General features: G+C 43.2%; 1 protein-coding gene across 1 annotated transcript in view; it reads right to left on the bottom strand.

Moving 5' to 3' along the window:
* Positions 1–17,815, bottom strand: part of PPM1L (protein phosphatase, Mg2+/Mn2+ dependent 1L) — a 296,832-nt gene that overhangs the window by 13,019 nt on the left and 265,998 nt on the right. The window contains exon 3 of the mRNA XM_055308226.1: positions 693–854. Within this exon, the coding sequence (XP_055164201.1) occupies positions 693–854 (162 nt within the window). The remainder of the gene's footprint in view (positions 1–692; positions 855–17,815) is intronic.

The following is a 17,815-nucleotide window of genomic DNA, read 5'->3' as shown; positions in this document are numbered from 1 at the left end:
CATCCATACGTAGAAAAGAATCCCCCAAAGTGAATCATGAAAACTGATAATCTTCCCTCAAGTCTTTGTCCTAATGTCACTTTGGTGAGGCCTGTAGTGACCACTCCTGATACTCTCCGGATAAGAGAGCCAAGTATGTTCCTACATTGTGAAAGGTAAGCCAGTTGGCTAGCCCCATAGGATGTTGGGAAAGATGAAGGGGCACCTAACGCAGACTGGGGGAACCTTTGGCTCGGTGACAGGGAAGGCTTCCAAAAGGATACCCTGAAACTGGCTCTTCAAGGCCAAATCACTGTCAACCACTGGACGGTGGGGACGCACTTGCCAAGGCACAGAGCTAGCAGAAACATGGTTCACTGGGGGAACGGTTAGTAGTTTGGTATGGCTGGAGGGAAACAGGGTATGGCAAGCAGGAGCCCAAAGATCTCATTAACCTTTAAACTAGTAAAGGGCTTTTCGGGGGGGGCGGTTCTTTTGGAATGTTGGCCATAAAGAAGGGCAAGTTCAGTGGCCATTTATTTGACAAGAAATGTCACAAAGTCAAGTCTCTGCTACCTCAGCAGCAGCCTCTGCGCTGATCTCTACTAATCACCGGGTAACTGAACATCTTATCCCCCACAGGCCATCCAAGCAAGCCACCTGGTTCACAGAACAGGATGGCAGATAGTCCTTGGAGGTGTTCACAAGCTCACCCGCTCTCTTTATCCTCTTTCTCTCCTTCAGCTGGTAAGGCTTGTGATCATGAGACAGAGGAATGGCGTTCCCGTCCTTGTCACACAGGACCCCTCTTGAGTCACCCACGTTGGCCACGGTGAGGTCCTTATCTGACAGCAGAGCAATCAGACACGTTGTACCTGAAAGACCGGAGAGAGAGGCGATGGAAGAGGTGAGCAGTGCATCGACGAGATTCAGCTATTTCTTGTTGTTAGCGGATTCTTCAGTCATTAAAACTGCCCCTGCTGGGTGAGAATTTAACTCCAGACACTCTGAGAATGATGGCTGTTCACTTCAACAACACTGATCAAATCTGACAGTCAATTTTCCTAACCATGTTAGAATGTTACAGAAATAAGCTAGGCTAACATTATCATCTTCCCAAATCATTTTTGTTTCTGCTCCTCTTAATTTAAACACATATCACATCTAAAAGGATTAGGAGAGAATAAAAATCAGTCTGAAGCTTCTGACAACTGATAGCTATTTTTTTTGCTTCTCATTGGTGCCTCATTTCTATGGAGCTCCTGTTCAAAGTGGAGAGGAAGGGGGTTGTGTGGGCTCCTTGGCTAGAGGGTCTGGGAAAGGCAGTGAATGACAGACGTCAACAGCCCAATCCCGTGGTGCTCCAGGGAGCCGTGAAGGAGCTGCCTATACAAACTTGCCTATACAAAGCCTGACGCAAAGACTGGTCACCAGAAACAGGGCAGCTCCAGGGGGCGATGGGGGAAGACTATAAAGGTAGAAGCAGAAAACCCGGCAGTGATGACAGAAATGAGATCTAGGTGGATGGGAGGTGGGGTGGGGGTGGTCGGAGTCAGAAGGGGAGCCAGACTGACTGACAGGCTCAGACTGTTCAAAGGACAAGCTCTTCTGAAACCCTTCTTGAAATGAGAATGGATAAAAGCAAACAGAGAGGGATGGTCTGGTCCACCTGGGGCCTGGCCTTATTCCCTGCCTCGTGTCCTCTGCCCAGCCCTTTCCTCTCTCCTCCCTCCCTTCTGACAGTGTCACGGAGGATGCGGATGCCTGCTGGAATGTTCAACCCATTAAGCTGTTGCTTCAAACTGTTAACGCCTTTGCTTGTGAAAATTATCCATCAGTGCCTTCATTAATATTTCCCTCCTCATTTAGGAGGTCATATTCTACAACAGCATGTAAACTGCATCTAAAAAGCTCTTTAGCCTTCACAGAACAATAAACAGGACTGAATTCTCAAGTGGACATAAAGAATAAATACAAGTCAATAGCAAGAGGAAGGAGGATAATTAGAATATTCGGTATATTCAAGTATTAGATTTCAGTTTGAAATTCCATTCTGAAGCCCATTTAACTCAGAACTGCCTTGATCAGAAATGGAAATATAGGGGTGTCTGGGGTGGCTCAGTCCTTTAAGCAGCTGCCTTCAGCTCAGGTCACGTTCCTAGGGTCCTGGGATTGAGCCCCATGTTGGCAGGGGCAGGCTCCCTGCTCAGTGGGGAGTCTGCTTCTCCCTCTCCTTCTGCCTCTGCCCTCCCCCCTGCACTGCCTGTGCTTGCTGTCTCTTGTGCTCCCTCTCTCTCTCTCAAATAAATAAAATCTTAAAAAAAAAAAAAGAAATGGAAATACATGAAATAACTCAGGATTTCTGATATGAAAAGCTTTGTGAAAGAAAAAAAAAAAAGGCTAATCTCAGGGATTCCAAGCAAACTGCAAATCTTTTACCTTTAAAAAACACTCTAAAAGTGAAAATGTAAACACAAAAACAATTCATACAATCAAATTATTATTCTCAGTTTTTGCTATGAGTTGCCTTTTGGTCTTCAACCATTTTCACTTTGTTCTCAAGCATCTGTTGGATTAACTTATCTAGCACGATCAAAGAATATAAGGCACATTCGTGAAGTCTGAAGGTGAAACAGAAACTTTTTGGGATATGCACTGCTGGGAGGCAGAGCTTGTACAGACCTCTTGGAGATGTCTCTTTGACCCTCTTCCCTTCTTTGCTTCTTACTCTGCGCACTCTGGAGAGACCGCGTTCCTGACCTTGGCCTCCACTACCATCTAAGCCTGTGCCACTAGCCTGGTTGACACTCCTGAGGTCCACATCGACTGGTGTGTAGGTGTTCTGATTTGCCTGTACTGCTGGGGATCCAGGGAAGGGCTTTGGGGCCTCTTGGTGAGAAGAGCAGAGGGATCCACCTGGCTATGGGCCCTTTCCCTACCCCATTTCAGCACAGCAGCTCTACACTCATCTGTAAGCTGTACTGAGCTGCCATGTAAGTCTTTTTTTTTTAATAAAAGAGGGAAGGGAGAGGTCATTCCTACAGCTAGAAAAAAAATGAAATTTAATCGTATATGTGATTAAGAATCACTGAAGGGTTTTAAGCAGGATAGTGTCATGATGAGATATGTGTTCTAAAAGATTGTCTCAGTGGTAATATGGAAGATAAAGAGGAACCAGGGAGAAAGATAGAGATAATGAAGGTCTGAATTAATGCAGTAAACAGAGATAGAGGGTAGGAGACAGATGATTTAAAACCTGAATGGAGAGGTCATAGAGAGTGAAGGAAATAAAAGAGAGGGGAACAAGTCTAGGCTCAAGTCCCACTATCTAGGCAGGGGGAGCTGGGTGCTCCACAGACAAGCACTTAAGGGGATGTCTGCTTCTGGGAAAGGCTTTCTCTCTCACTACAGGAAACACAGTGAAGAGAATGAGCCACTTCTTTGGTCCAGTGTTAGCTCAGGTGTTTTCCAGAAGTGTGGCAGCCATCGTGAACTACGAGGCGATATGCCTCAGGGTCAAGGCTCTCTCTGCGGGAAGAGCAGAGAGGTAAAGAGCCTGCGTCCCTAAGATATCACGGAACTGTTGAACCAGCCAGAAACGGACTCGTTTTGTGAGACATTAAGTATCTTTACTGCTCATGGCTTTTTAAGTTGGATTTTTCTGTTCCTTGTAGCATCTTAATTGATTCAGGGGCTTATAGTCCAATAAGGGGGTCTATGGATAGATTTAGAGTGGCTGCTTTGCTTTACTCACATGCTGTTGGATATACTTAAGATTCATGGCTTGCCAATTCCTTTGTCAAGAACACGATTCCAATGTTTCTGTGGGTTTAAAAGATCTATCCTTTGTCGCGGATTTCAGAAATTTACTGCTTTGAGAGAGTGGGGACTGCTTTTCTTAGCATTAGAATTTTAGACCTGGCCAAAATGGGTTAGCCCCAGATGGTGGAATTAGAGCTGCAGGCAGTTCTTTAGGATCACTGAAATGTCACCATTTCCTCTCTGTAGAAACCTGCCTGACTCCTGGGTGGAATCCCAAGCATAATCTTAAAAAAACTGCTTCACTGTAAGCAATTTATCCTTTGGGCTTTGTAGTCTTAGTTAGGGGTTGCAAGCGGCAGTTTATACTTTACAGAACAAAACTACCTTGTTGCTGAAAGACTCATGAAAAACATTGTGTCCAAGAGAAAACGGACCAAAATCACCTCTTCTTTTGTTTGCATGAGTAAAAAAACACTTCCTCAAATTTGGATACAAGTTTTGATATAAAAGATTAATTCCACAATAATACCATTTATCAAATACCAGGATCTGACAATATTACTTAATATGTCAGGATGTTTCTATATTCACAGTTTAATCTAGACGAGAACCTAATTGCCAATCTGGAAGGTATCTCGGAAATTTAGCCTATCAATCTCACTTCACAGATTAAAAAGATGAAGAAAGCAAATTCACACAGACTACACTTCAATGTCCCAACTGAGTGAGGTCTGGCAAGGTATGTCTCTTAAGCCTCAGAAAATGGCACCACAATCCAGTCAGTCAAGCTAGGAGTCCTCCTTGTTTTTCCTGTTCCTTTTCTTTACCTCATTCCTGACCTTCAATCCCTCGTTAAGTTCTGTCACTCTTAACCTCTAAGATACATCTTAAACCCTTCCAGCTCTCTTGTTCTCATTGCGTTGACTCCAGTCCAAGCCACTGTCCTTTCTAAGCACTGCTATTTCAGCAGTCAGGTGAGAAACAATGGTGGCCAGGTCCTGCATGGTCTGGCCCCCTCCCAAACCGTCCAAGGTCATGCCATACTACTCTTTCCCTTGCCTTCCCTCCCTTCTGTTGTGCAAACATGCCAGTCCTTTTGTTGTCTTTGGGCTTTTGTACTCACTGTTCCCTCTGCCCAGTCTCTTTCCCCGTCGTTGACACTGGCTAACTAACACATACGGGGAGGTCTTAATACAAGTGTGATATCATCAAAGAGGTCTTCTCTGATGGGAAGGATCTTATCTCCTCTTTACTTCCCTTATTGCCCTCACAACACACAATTATGTAAATATCTTGTACATTTATTTAGACTAATTAATGCCAATCTTCCCCTATACAATGTAAACTTCACAAGGGTACAGATATTGCTCGTTTTCCTTCCTTACAATGCTGATGCCTAGAACATGGCAGGCACTCAATACTTGCTGAATAAGCAAATTAATAAATGAATGCATAAATAACCACACACTGTCTCTTTGATCCCGCTCTGACATAATGCTGAGCTCCCTCTGACTTGCTCTGAACATGTCCACCTATGTCAATAATACAATGTACACCATCTTCCAGACACCACCACAACAGGGAGACACTCAACTAGAAAAATATACTTTATACATTGATCAACCATGAGGACCCTCCTGTACGTGTATAGCCAGGCTCACAGGCACACTGCCAGTAACTAGAAAGAACTTCTGGCCCAGGCCTGTCCTGGGTTCTTCCCTCCAGTCCAGGCTCCAGGTCCGATGTAAATGAAACATGGGTAGGCCGCCTTCTATCCTCACCACACCTTTCAAAGCCACGGCCCCTTGTCATGTGATAAAAAAGTGCCTCATGGTGGTCATTGCGTGCACATTCTTTGTCTGCTTCTGACCTCAATTTATACTTGAGTAAAATAGGCACATTTTCATGTTGTCCTGTTAGTTCATGCTTTTGTTTTGTTTTGTTTTGTTTTAGGAAAAATCCACAAATGCAAATTATTCATTAGTCTATCCCTCTAAACCAGCATTCTCTCCTCTGATTTAATTTCTGGGAAGCAGATAAAGTAAAGGCACGTAAGAAAATCTCCTCTAGACTTATCTCAATATTCTGGTTGGATAATACTGGGCACTTCATTCACTTGGTGAGTTGAGCTTGAGAAAAATGTAAATCCTTTTCTTCTTCTTCTTTTTTTTTTTGTTTTAAAGTAGACTCCACATCCAGTGTGGATCTCATGACCCCGAGATTAAGACCTGAGGGGAGATCAAGAGCTGAACGTTTAACCAACTGAGCCACCGGGCACCCCAAGAAAAATATAAATCCTAATGAAGGTTAAGTAACTTGGGTTAGTTCAGGCATCTTTGGAAACCCTAGTTATCAATACTTTAACAACTTAGTTTAAACAGCAAAGTGGTAATAACAATTTGTTCAGCACTATAAACACCACTAAGTGGCTCACAAACACACTCGTAGTTGATTTCCTGACTCGTCAGTGTGGGGGAGGGCCCGGCATTATCCTCCCTTTGAGCCGACAAGAAAATGGGACACAGAGACTTCAAGTGTCTTATACATGGTGACACCGCCCAATGCATATGTACTGAATGACTATGTGACTAAAAACCTTGGGGTCCAGGATGATTATTCTAGTAATAATAACAAAGATAGACCCTGCTACTTAAACTTTTCATTATCATGCTAAACATTTACTTACATTGTGTAAATTACTCGGCACTACCCTTTGAGATAAGGCATAATTACCCCCATTTCACAGATGGGGGAACTAGGTCTTGGGTAGGATGACACCCTGTCCAGGTCACATACCGGGACTGACTCCACCAGGCCACATCTTGTAATAATCAGCGCTTCTTCCTGTTTTAAGCTGTTCTCTTCCTACTCCCGGAAGTAAAGATTTCTGTGATCCATTTCTAGTTTTGAATAGTCCCCATCCACTAGCCCCCTTTTACAGTACACGTTGGTACAAGTCACAGAAAAGTTGGTAAATCAGGAAAAAAATGTGATCATGTGATACAAAGTTTGTTTACTATAACTGTGACTGTATTAACTTAAACAAAGCTGATATGTTGAAAATTCTCAATAAGGAGCAATCAGAAGGCAGCCAAACCCCTCTGAAATAAAAAAACAGGAGGCTGGGATTAGTTGACCTCTAAGTCCTTTTCAGCTCCAACATTCAGCTGGTCTTGAATTGGAACTGCAAACTCTAATGCCTTCAGGGAGGTCGGCCAAGTATAAGAAAAAGCTTGTGACCCTCCGGAATAGCTTTATCCCCCTACTTTTGATAGAACCACGGGTTCTGAAATGCTTTACTCTAAGAAAGGGCAGGCCTGAGGATAAGTAACAAGAGACCTCAGGCTTCAGCACCAGGTCCACCACGGGGCATGTGGATGGGGCTTGTGGCAAACGGGAGGACACCCACTAAGGGGGCTCAGGTCCCCAGCAATTAAGGTCACTGCCATGTAGGGATGCAGGCCCCTTGTGAATAGTTCTTAAGATTTTTTTTAAAGTTTATTTATTTATTTAAGGAATCTCCACACCCAATGTGGGGCTGGAACTCACAACCCCGGGATCAAGAGTCAGTCAGTCTTCTGACTGAGCCAGCCAGGCACCCTTTCTTCAAATTTTTTAAAGGAAACCATTATTATGTGAACTCTCCTGATTTTTAAATGTTGGCAACTTTTATTTTAAAAAACAGTGCAAGACAAACAAAAGGCAACTGTGAATCAAATAATTCTTTGATTCATTAGATTAACAGCCTCTTTTTGGGGCCAGGGTGATGCTTTCCTTATTCATTGTTGTATATACATTTTTTAAATTAGAAAGTCCTTTAAAAGAACGTGTTTCTTATAATACTCATGGCTATATTCCATAATAGGGCTTTGTACACCGCACAGACTCTAATGCGAAGGGCGGTGCTAAGTATTGAGATGACATCAAGTGCTTTTACCACGTGTACTAATGGTAGCATTGGTACAGCTCACACTTTGCACTTTGTAAATATATATATTTTGGCCATGTAAATATTCATTCTTTAAAAGAATATATGAACAAGGTTATCTAGGTGATGAGACCTTAGACTACTTTGTTTTCTTTATTCTTTTCTGTATTAAGATGAATGCAATATGTCATTTAAAACCGAAATGTGTTCACAACACTTCAGGAGCACATCCACTGCACAGAGCAGAGTATACAAGACATAAAACAGGAAAAGCAGAACTGACAATCTTGGTGCAGGTGGAAACAAAGCCCAGGAGAATAGTGACAATGGTGACAGCAGCACTGCTCACAGACAGTTCAAGTTCAGATTCAAATTCTTACCATCAGTGATTATCCATCAATGACTCGGTGACAGACAGGCAAGTCTCAGCTGCCTTTAGGCTCCTCACCTCCCCGACCCCCTGCCGAATAGCCTCACCTTATCTCTGAGCAGAGCTACCTCTGATTTCTACTCAGAGCAGACCTCCCTGCCCTGGTGCCAATCAAAGCACATCACCCTCAATCCCTACACTCCCCACCCCCACTTTCTGGACACCCACAGCTTTGATTTAAAAATTGAAGTCACGGGGAAGGGGAACACCTGGAGGGGTGCAGTCAGTTAAGCAGCCAACTTTTGGTTTCAGCTCAGGTCATGAACTCAAGGTTGTGAGATCAAGCCCCATGTCAGGTTCTGCCCTCAAAGTGGAGTTTGCTTAAGATTCTCTCTCCCTCTGTGCCCCTGCCTCTCCCCCCACCGACACATGCACTCTTTCTCTCTAAATAAATAAATAAATAAATCTTAAAAAAAAAAGATAAAAATTGGAGTCATGAGAATCCTTATTTTCTGAAAGTTCATTTTACCACATTTTCTTATACGAGAGACACTGTAGTTTTACTTTTTCTTGGAGTGGGAGTGGGAGGCTGGACAGAATTAGTGTAGCTCAGGAGCCTGGCTTCCTAATGCTCCGGGACACGCTCCCATACAATGCCACATAGTGACTCCCCTCTGTGACATCAAGTCTTTTGTAAAAGTACAAGGAACAGTGACATTTTTTTTCTTTAGTAATGGGAGCAAGAAATTGGGTGTGGGATGGAGAAGAGGTCACCCCTCTTCCGGTAGGGAAGGGGAGGCGGAGAAGGGAACACACACCCACACCCACACTCACACACACACACACGTGAGAAAGGGTTTCAGTGAAAACGTTAATAGTCTAAAGGCCCTTCAATATACGCAGCATAGGAAAATCAACACATTTATAGGTTGAGGAGAAACAGGTTTATCTTGTAAAGTTTTGACAATGAATGTTAGCACAATAACACAATTCCCAAGCCTAGATGACATCAGGGCCCAGTGACTGACAGAAATTATATTGGTGAGCAACATATTGGAAAAGAGCAGGCGAAGCCAGTCATCAATGAAAGACTCATGGGGAATGATAAGATCACTGTCAGCAGGGACTCCAGCCTCCCCCTCCCACCGCCACCGCTGTGCTGAGCCCTGAAACACAGATAAAGGGCCAGGTATTTGTAGATAAGACTCCCTGGCCTCCCACCCCTGTCTGCATAATCTTTAAGTCCGCCCAAGTTTGACCTGCTCAGAGCTTGTGGTAATAATTAATGCCATGTCAGAGACAGACCTGTCAGGGCCAATCTGTTGTCTGGAAAGCTAAAGAGTGAATTCTAATGTTTTCCTTCTTTATCCCTTTTCTCTCACCTACTGCCTGGGTCCTTGTACCCCCTGCTCTGAATTCTCTCAGATGCTGGCCCTCCTCAATGTTACTTGAATGTGTGTAGCTGGGTGGGGAGAATCACCACTCATTCATCTAACTCCATGCACAAGGTTACTGAATTAGTACTAATTAATGATTCATACTAAAAAAAATCAATAGTTCCACTCTAATAAGTCTTGTAGTAATGAGCCTCAAAGTTATTTTATGCTATGAGAGCCTTGGGTGGAACGTGTTTGGAAAGAGATCTATGTGTATAGAGAGGCTTGTACTGGCCAAGTGATGAGAACTACCACACACTGACCATTTATTACGTGTTAGGCCCTATGCCCAGTCCTTGGCATATGTAACTTCTCTAACCTTAACAGTCTATGAGGTACTGTTATCTCCACTTTGCAGATGATAAAACTGAGATCAAGGGATTAGCTCAAGGGATGCCTGGGTGGCTCAGTGGTTGGGCATCTGCCTTTGGCCCAGGGCATGAACCCGGGGTCCTGGGATCGGGTCCTGCGTCGGGCTCCCCGCGGGGAGCTTGCTTCTCTCTATGCCTGTGTCTGCCTCTCTCTCTGTGTCTCTCATGGATAAATGGGTAAAATCTTAAAAAAAAGGGGGGGGGGATTAGCTCAAGTCACACAGCTGGTGAATGGGAGAGCCCAACCACTGTGTTGCAGGAGTATTCCAATCTCGAGGCAGGCTGTTGCTAGCCCATATTTAATACTTTTGTGCAAACCAGAAACAGGTTTATTTCTCCTCTAAGGCATTTTACTACCATCCCCATAAAATGACTAAAATACATACTCAAATTGACAATGACCACAATGTGAACGGTGCCTCCTAGAGCTGTGTGGTCAAACCTGCACAACGATATGGGGGGCCCTGCTTCTAGGCTGTATCCTACTTCCACCCACCCCAGAAAGAAAGCCACCATAGAAGAAGGTTACTCGGTGAGGAATTCCAGCAGAAGAGCACATTAGAGGGTTTCTCTTTCACACAGAGACTAGCAGTAGCCGTAAAGCCAACCTGAAGATGAAATTTGTTAGCAACACATCTAAGGCCACATTTGAGTGTTACTGAGGACACATTAAGGACTTCTTTACTCAAGATCTGGAACACCAATATGGCAAACTATCTTGGAAGGTTTCCAAATGGAGGAAGCAGTGATGGGACACCTCCATATATGCAGGGTGGCTTATGTGAGTCACTGGGCGGGGCACAGACAGAAAGCTCCTTGAAATCACAATCCCGCTCATCACATTCCAGAGGGCAGAGGGGCAGGAATAACATTTTATGAGAAAAAGATCTATTACAAATTGCGAATTTTCACTTCCTTAGATTTTTTTTGCCTGAGCAAAAATTTCCACCATCGAATTTGACGCTGGCTGAATGGGAGCCCATTAAATAGAATAGAATTTGATGACAAATTCTATTATTTTAAACCCTAGTGCTATGTAGTTTAATTCTAGATTTAGGTATACTGGGGCTCTTCCTTGGGAAACACATAGTAATTAATAAAAAGACTAGAAGAAAGAAGAAATAGTGTATGAATGCCAGAAAGGTTTTTTCCACCAATGAGGTATGACATCCTAAATATGAAAAATAATCTATCTAATGGGGTGGGGGAGGTCATAATTCAAGCTTTTAAAATCTGCTTGAATAAACTTTCATACTTTGCCAGAGGGAAAATATAGATGCATCGTCTGATGCTCTTGAACACCATTTTGAAATTGAATAGTTCTTCAACTTTACTTTCAACTGCTGTAATAATAATCTTATTTCACCCCTGAGTGTGGCCTGTGGACACCCTTCTAATCCTTCCTTTTCAGTTAAGTATGAGCATGTTAAAGACACTTGGTTCCTATTAAACTGATCACACGCATTGGGGAGTCTTAGAAAACCCTAGCAGGTCCTCTTGCTCCAGGAGCTTTCATCTATACTCGCTGGGCATGACTATTTTGAGGTACAAGTAAGCAGACGAGCTTTTTTGATGCTCGCTGATAGTCTTCTCACATCTATTGCTGACATTTAGTTCAGATGGTAGCATGCTACTGAAAGTAATTTATAATTACATTAGCACATCCTGGATCCTAAGTCCAGTATCTTTTAATGATAAATAAAATTAATTTCATGGTTCTTTGATTCTTCCTACATAAGTCAGAGATGTGCTGGCTACATTTTTTCATGTCTTCGTTATTTGAGGATTCTTCAGTGAGATATCTCACTTCTCTTTAGGGTTTCCAGCAAATTACAAGTACTGTCTCTCCTTCTTTATGAATGCTGTGGGAGTGGGTATAATAGGAACTTCAGAAACTGAGCTTTATTAAAGGGGCATTTGCTTTTTAACAAAAGGCAGAGAAAAGGGGAGGGGAGAGGAAGGCTGGAAATGAGAGGTGCAGCCTAATTCTTCTGGTGCTTTAACAAATTACACTTTCTTTGACTTTTGTTCTCTTAGCGTAAAAATCAAACCCCTTTCCTTTGGTTTCAATTAAAAATAAACCTGGGCTTTGAGTTTATTCAGTTATCATCACTTAAATTACCCTATAGCTATAAATGTACATATTCACGTTCTGGAAGAATGACATGTGGAGATATCCACTGAAGTTCCTGTCCCCTTGCATGTACCTGACTCTCCCTCATGCAGTCTGCGGCACTCATCATCCTAGGGAAGACTAGGATTGCTGGGCCCAAAGTGCAAAGAGGAAGTAGTCATGTTTAGTCTCTTGAGCTTCCAAGAGGCTATGGAAACTCACAAAGAAACAGTATTCTCAAGAGAAAAATCTTTCTGGGCATCCATCAACCCAGGTTCTATACTAAACCACAGGCCTATGAAGATGGAGCAAACAGCGAGTTTTCCTGCCCATGAGTCCTCCCTTCCCAGTTCCTGACCACTAATGTTGGCCACGTGGTGGGGGTTGGGGGAATGGAGGGGAGACAAAGAGGAAAACAGGAGGGAGTCTTTGATGTGAGGGTCTCCAAGAGTCACCGCTTCTGGAGCTTGAAGCAAAGAAGACCTAGACCTTGCTCTCCAGGCCACAGTCTGAGAAATCCTAGTCCTCTGTCCCAATATGGAGAGGCAAAGGCTGCATGAGCTCATGCTGGCAACCTCATGTGAAGCAGACAGGACCACTGAGAACTGCTGGGCTTCCCCTGAGGGAGGAATGGCAGCTCTCAGGTGTTTCAAAGCTGGGATGAGTGGGCCTGCCAACCGCAGGTTCTGGAGAACCTCGGTCATCCCACAGATACTAGGTCAGTAACAACATCCAGACACTCAGATCATCCCTGGTGAAGAGGCGGATGAAAACATGAACTTAATATAAGAACCTGAGAAAAATCAGGAAATGATGGGCTATACCTGGAAGTAAATAGACCAAGATTTTAGTATCAGATCCAATATGGACTCAAAATCCAAGGTACATTCAGTTCTAGAGAGATAAATTAAGTTACATCTTTATACGTTTATTTTGTAGCTATATAATGTATGTGGATGGATAGATGATAGATATCTCATGTCTACTGCACATTACACACCTTAAATTTTACCCTGGCCCAGAAATTATGAAATTTAATTTTAAATATACTATAGCCAGTACCAACATGTTTGATAACCAAACATGACAACTTCCCTGGCCACTGAATCAGCACACATTTATTACTGAAGAATTCTAGCTGGAAGGAGAAACAAAGCCAACTTTGTCCTTGAGAAGCATGCCATCAGCAGGTTCTGCAGTTACACATAGATTATTTCTAGACAATCTCTTCCATCCAAACACAACACAGTCACTGATGTCCCCATTTAAAGGGATAAAATAAAGGCCATATGATGGGATGCCTGGGTGGCTCAGCAGTTGAACGTCTGTCTTTGGCTCAGGTTGTGATCCCCGGGTCCTAGGATCGAGTCCCACATCATACTTCCTGTGGGAAGCCTGCTTCTCCCTTTGCCTCCCTCTCTGTATCTCTCATGAATAAATAAATAAAATCTTTTAAAAAAAGGTTGTACAAATATGTTCAGTTAGGACAAATAAAAGCAATTAGATTTGGGGCCAATTTGATCTAATGATTATTAACTTCCCAACTTGGTTTGGGTTCAGTGGCCTATGGAACTGACTCTAAAGCTGTGTCTCCAAGGCAAGCAGCTGCCTCAAAGGTCAAAAAATCCTTCTGGCCCATCTGGGCACATACCAAAAGTGATATCCCATCTATACATCAACAACTGGGAAAATACCAGGTGCCTGGATGGCACAGTCATTTGGGCAACTGGTTCTTGGTTTCAGCTCAGGTCTTGATCTCTGGGTCGTGAGATCGAACCTCACATTCGGCTCTACACTCAGTGCCTAGTCTGCCTGGGATTCTCTCTGCCTCACCCTCTGCCCCTCTCCCCCCGCACTCATGCTTTCTATCTCTCTTTCCCAAATAAATAAATAAATCTTAAAAAAAACAAAACCTGGGAAAATGCAACCATGTTACTTTGTGAAAATGATCCCCTTCTTCCTCTTTCTCAGACTTCTATCTTCTACACCTACTAATAATATAAGATTGTGTTTGTGGACACATGCTAAATAGTTTTATGTTCTCTGTTCCCTCATTGAGTGCCTACTGCATGCAAATTACTAGGTTTGATGCTGGAACAATAAAGATGAACAAGATACAGTCCTTAATCCCAAGGCATTTACTGCCTAATGACCAGATGGAAACAGACCGTAGAATCCTGTCTGGTAAATGCTTTGACAGTACTGTCTGTGAGAGCCTGGGTGTGTGGACAGAAGTAATGGCAGGGAGGGAGCTTAGCTCAGTCTGGGGAGATAGTAGGTGGTGGGGAGAAATCCAGAGAGGAAATGAGACCATAACCCTCTCTTGAAGGTATAGCAGGTTAATGAATTCGCATACCAAATATGGTTCTTGGCATAAAGAAAGAGGTAAAAAAAAATGAATCTGTAGAATAAAAAGGAAAGGAAAAGCTTCCTCAAGGGGATTTCTTCATATTTCACTTTCTAAACAAAGAACAGAGTAAACATTTGCTTATAGTCTTTGACTCAATAATGCCAATTCTTGAATTTTATCCTAAGAAAATAATCAGATGTGAACAGAGCCTCATGTACAAGGACTGACCTCACAGAATTACTTAAAACAGCAAGACAAGAGAAATAATGAAAATGAGCAGACATATATTCATTATGAAGTACTCAAATAATAAAGCATAGTATAAACATTAAATGTAGTATTTCTGAAGAATATATATTGTCATGGGAAAGTGCTCTTAAAAGAAAAGTAAAACAGTACACAAAATTTCTTTCAATATGTAAAAATATGTTACATTAGTATTTTCATTTGAAAGAAACTATATAAAATATTATTCCCATTTTCCTTTAATAAATATGTATGTAAATATACAGAGAAGAATATTAGATGGAAACAAAAAGAAAATACTGGTTATTAAAGTTGGTTTAAATTATTTTTTGTAAAGTTTTCTGAATTTTCCACATTTAATGTAACTCATTTATAGGAATTTTTTCACCTTTACCGAATACAGTGCTTTTTATTTCGGTGTTCTTAATGTTAGGCATTTATTGCCCCTTTCCTCCTACTCGAGGAAAGGTAGGTATTTATTTATTTATTTTTATTTTTATTTTATGATAGTCACAGAGAGAGATAGAGAGAGAGAGAGGCAGAGTCCACAATGACTTGACCAGACTTTCTGTTTAGCTGTTCAGTTTTCCTTGTGGAGCCATCCTGCCATTTCAGTTAGACTGAGGCTATCCAACTGAAGTACTGATAAGCATTCCTGCCTTCCCTTGTTCCATTTCGCCCAGTGTCACTCCAGGAAAGAAGAAACAGTGTCAGGGAGAGTGTCAGGACCCACACTCATCATGGGCAGCACTTAGAAAGCTCTGGATTTGCTGACATCACAATTCTGGCACACTGCCACGTGACATGATTAGATGCTGGTGCCCGGAAAGTGGCAAGGGATGACCATGGAGGGTGGGGGGCAGCAGGAACAGGCTGATTGTGACACACTTGTTGCACAAGGACCTCTGACCAGGGACAGCCAGTTCCCCAAGGCAGCCAGGTGGTTCCTGCCACAGGCCCTTGCTGACTGGGGGTCACCTTACAGAAGGTGAGGCTGATTGAGGGGGTGGGGGGGTGAGGAGCAGGAAACAAAAGAGGAGACCTTATAGGATGCCAGAACTTTAAGTAACAGAAGAAACTGAACGTCATTAAGTACACAAGCTACAACGGGCCAGGGACTCTGCTTGCTGCTCACACATACCTGACCACATTTAGTTTGCCAAAAATCCTGCATGGTGTATATCATCATCATCATCATCATCATCATCATCATCCCTCCATTGTACAGATTTGGAACAAGAGGCTCAGCTTTTGGGTGGAAAAGTGGAATTTGAACCCAGGTCTGACACCTTCAGTGAGGCTTTTAAAATTTTCTCTAAGATGCAGAACCTTCTCAGGAGCGTGGCAAGGAAGCAGGGCAGTAAATAGCTTTATTTAAGGATTCTGAAGTTTGTATGTGCCTTCTACTAAGGAAATATACAGGACAATACATAAACTAGATATTCAAAGAAAACTTTTTGGTAAAGTACACTAACGCTGTATAAAATGTTCTAATTTTTTTTTTTTAATACATAGCTAAGCTGGAAAATAAGGACGTCGTTTTCTTAGAGGGCAGAAACAATAATAAAGTGAGAAGGCCAAGGCATAGATGAGGGAGAGGGGCTGATCAGGAAACCCCGTCGGACACACACAGTCTCCCACATCCCTGAGACTAAGTCCTCCTGGAAGGGGCCCTGAGGTATGTAGAATGTAATGTTTCCAGTGCCAGATGGAGGGTTGGAGAGTATTCAGAGTTTGTGAAGTGATATCAGATACTTCTTCCAGTGATCTCGAGTGACATTATTAATTTCCATTTATTAAATGAGGCAACAGCTCAGGAACTAAGACCAGTGGCTGGCTTGCAAGGGAACCAGAACTTAAGCTGCCTCTCAGCTGCTCAGTCTGGTGCTTGGGGCACCTCCCCAGCGCTGGGGCATATTCCAGGCTGCTAGCGCGGGCCTCTGTTGAACCTAAAAGCTCATGTTTTCCAAGTGTGGGTAGAAAGCCTCAGCAGTGACAGGCCCAAGAGTTGAAATTGACACTTAAGGCATGAGCCACGGGTCTCTAACTGAGAAAGGACCTGGCCGGGTCAGATAAGAAGAAGGAGATTCCATAATTAAATAGGGAACACTGTGCTCTAAGCAGGTCTAAAGGCCCTCTTGCTCCCTAACTTCTTACTACAGTGAACTGCTGGAGACATCTTTTGAACTGAAAAGCAGAAAACTTCAAGGGGCATCACCTCCGTTTATCCAAGCACCCCTTCTAGCATCCTCAGAAAGCTTCCCCCCAGCCCCCCACCCCCTGGCCGTGCTTGGCGGCAAGAAGGGAAGCTTCCCACATCCCCACTGGTGCTCCCTTGGATCCACCCAAAGTTGAGCTGGCTTCTTCTGAAGGTATTTTCTTCACTTGTCACCAGTCTATTTTCTAGGACTTGAACAGCAAACAAGGTTTTTAAAGCATTAAGTATGATTCATGTAATTGAATTTTGTTCAAAGCCCCGCAGGGGGGTATGTTTCTCTCAATCTATTTCACTTCTTGGAGGTCCTGAATAAGCAAAATGTTTGCAGGAGTCTCGCTCACACAGGGATGGTTCTGGCCCACAGACAGTGCAAAAGTGCCAGGCAGCAGGGACGTGGGATGGGAGGGCACCCCAGCTCGCGGTTTCCCGTGTTGGTCTGGCTTCATACAGACCCTGAATCAGGAGCTATAAACCCCAGGGTGGCATTGTCTCTGACTTGCTGAGTTTCTGTCACCTTGGCAGCAACGAGGTACTGGCTGAGCTTATAAATGATGCATATATAGCCTCTGAACTCATCTGCTAGCTAGCCTGGAGGCTAAAGTCATTCATCCATTTAGCAAGCTTTTAACTAGCACTCTCTGGTTATAAATAGCTTCAGATGAACTGTCCCTCCTTGCCAGGCATTCTGGTAGGAACTGTTTTTTTGTCAAAAACAAAAGACACAGTCTCGAGGTGAAGAAGTCACAGTTTGGTGGGGTGCCAGAGGGGAGAGGATAGAAAAATCATTGTTTCAATTGAAGCTGAAGAGGCAAGCACAGAAACCTGCTTGCAGTGGTATGAGAAGAAGATATTTGAGCTGAGTTTTGACTGATGAATAGGAGTTAGCTGAACAAAGTTGGCAGGGACCAAGGCTCAGATCGTGTGTGTGTGTGTGTGTGTGTGTGTGTACATGCATGTGTCTCTGTGTGTGTGTGCAACGTGGCGGCAGGGGTTAGGAAATGAATGAAAGGGGATCTTTTTTCCTCTTCCGCACTCGAGAAAG

This window comes from Nyctereutes procyonoides, unplaced genomic scaffold (genome assembly GCF_905146905.1).
Source record: "Nyctereutes procyonoides isolate TBG_1078 unplaced genomic scaffold, NYPRO_anot_genome, whole genome shotgun sequence".
In the NCBI taxonomy this organism is placed as follows: Eukaryota; Metazoa; Chordata; class Mammalia; order Carnivora; family Canidae; genus Nyctereutes; species Nyctereutes procyonoides.
The sequence above is the reverse complement of the archived record's forward strand: the minus strand, read 5'-3'. Positions and strand labels throughout refer to the sequence as shown.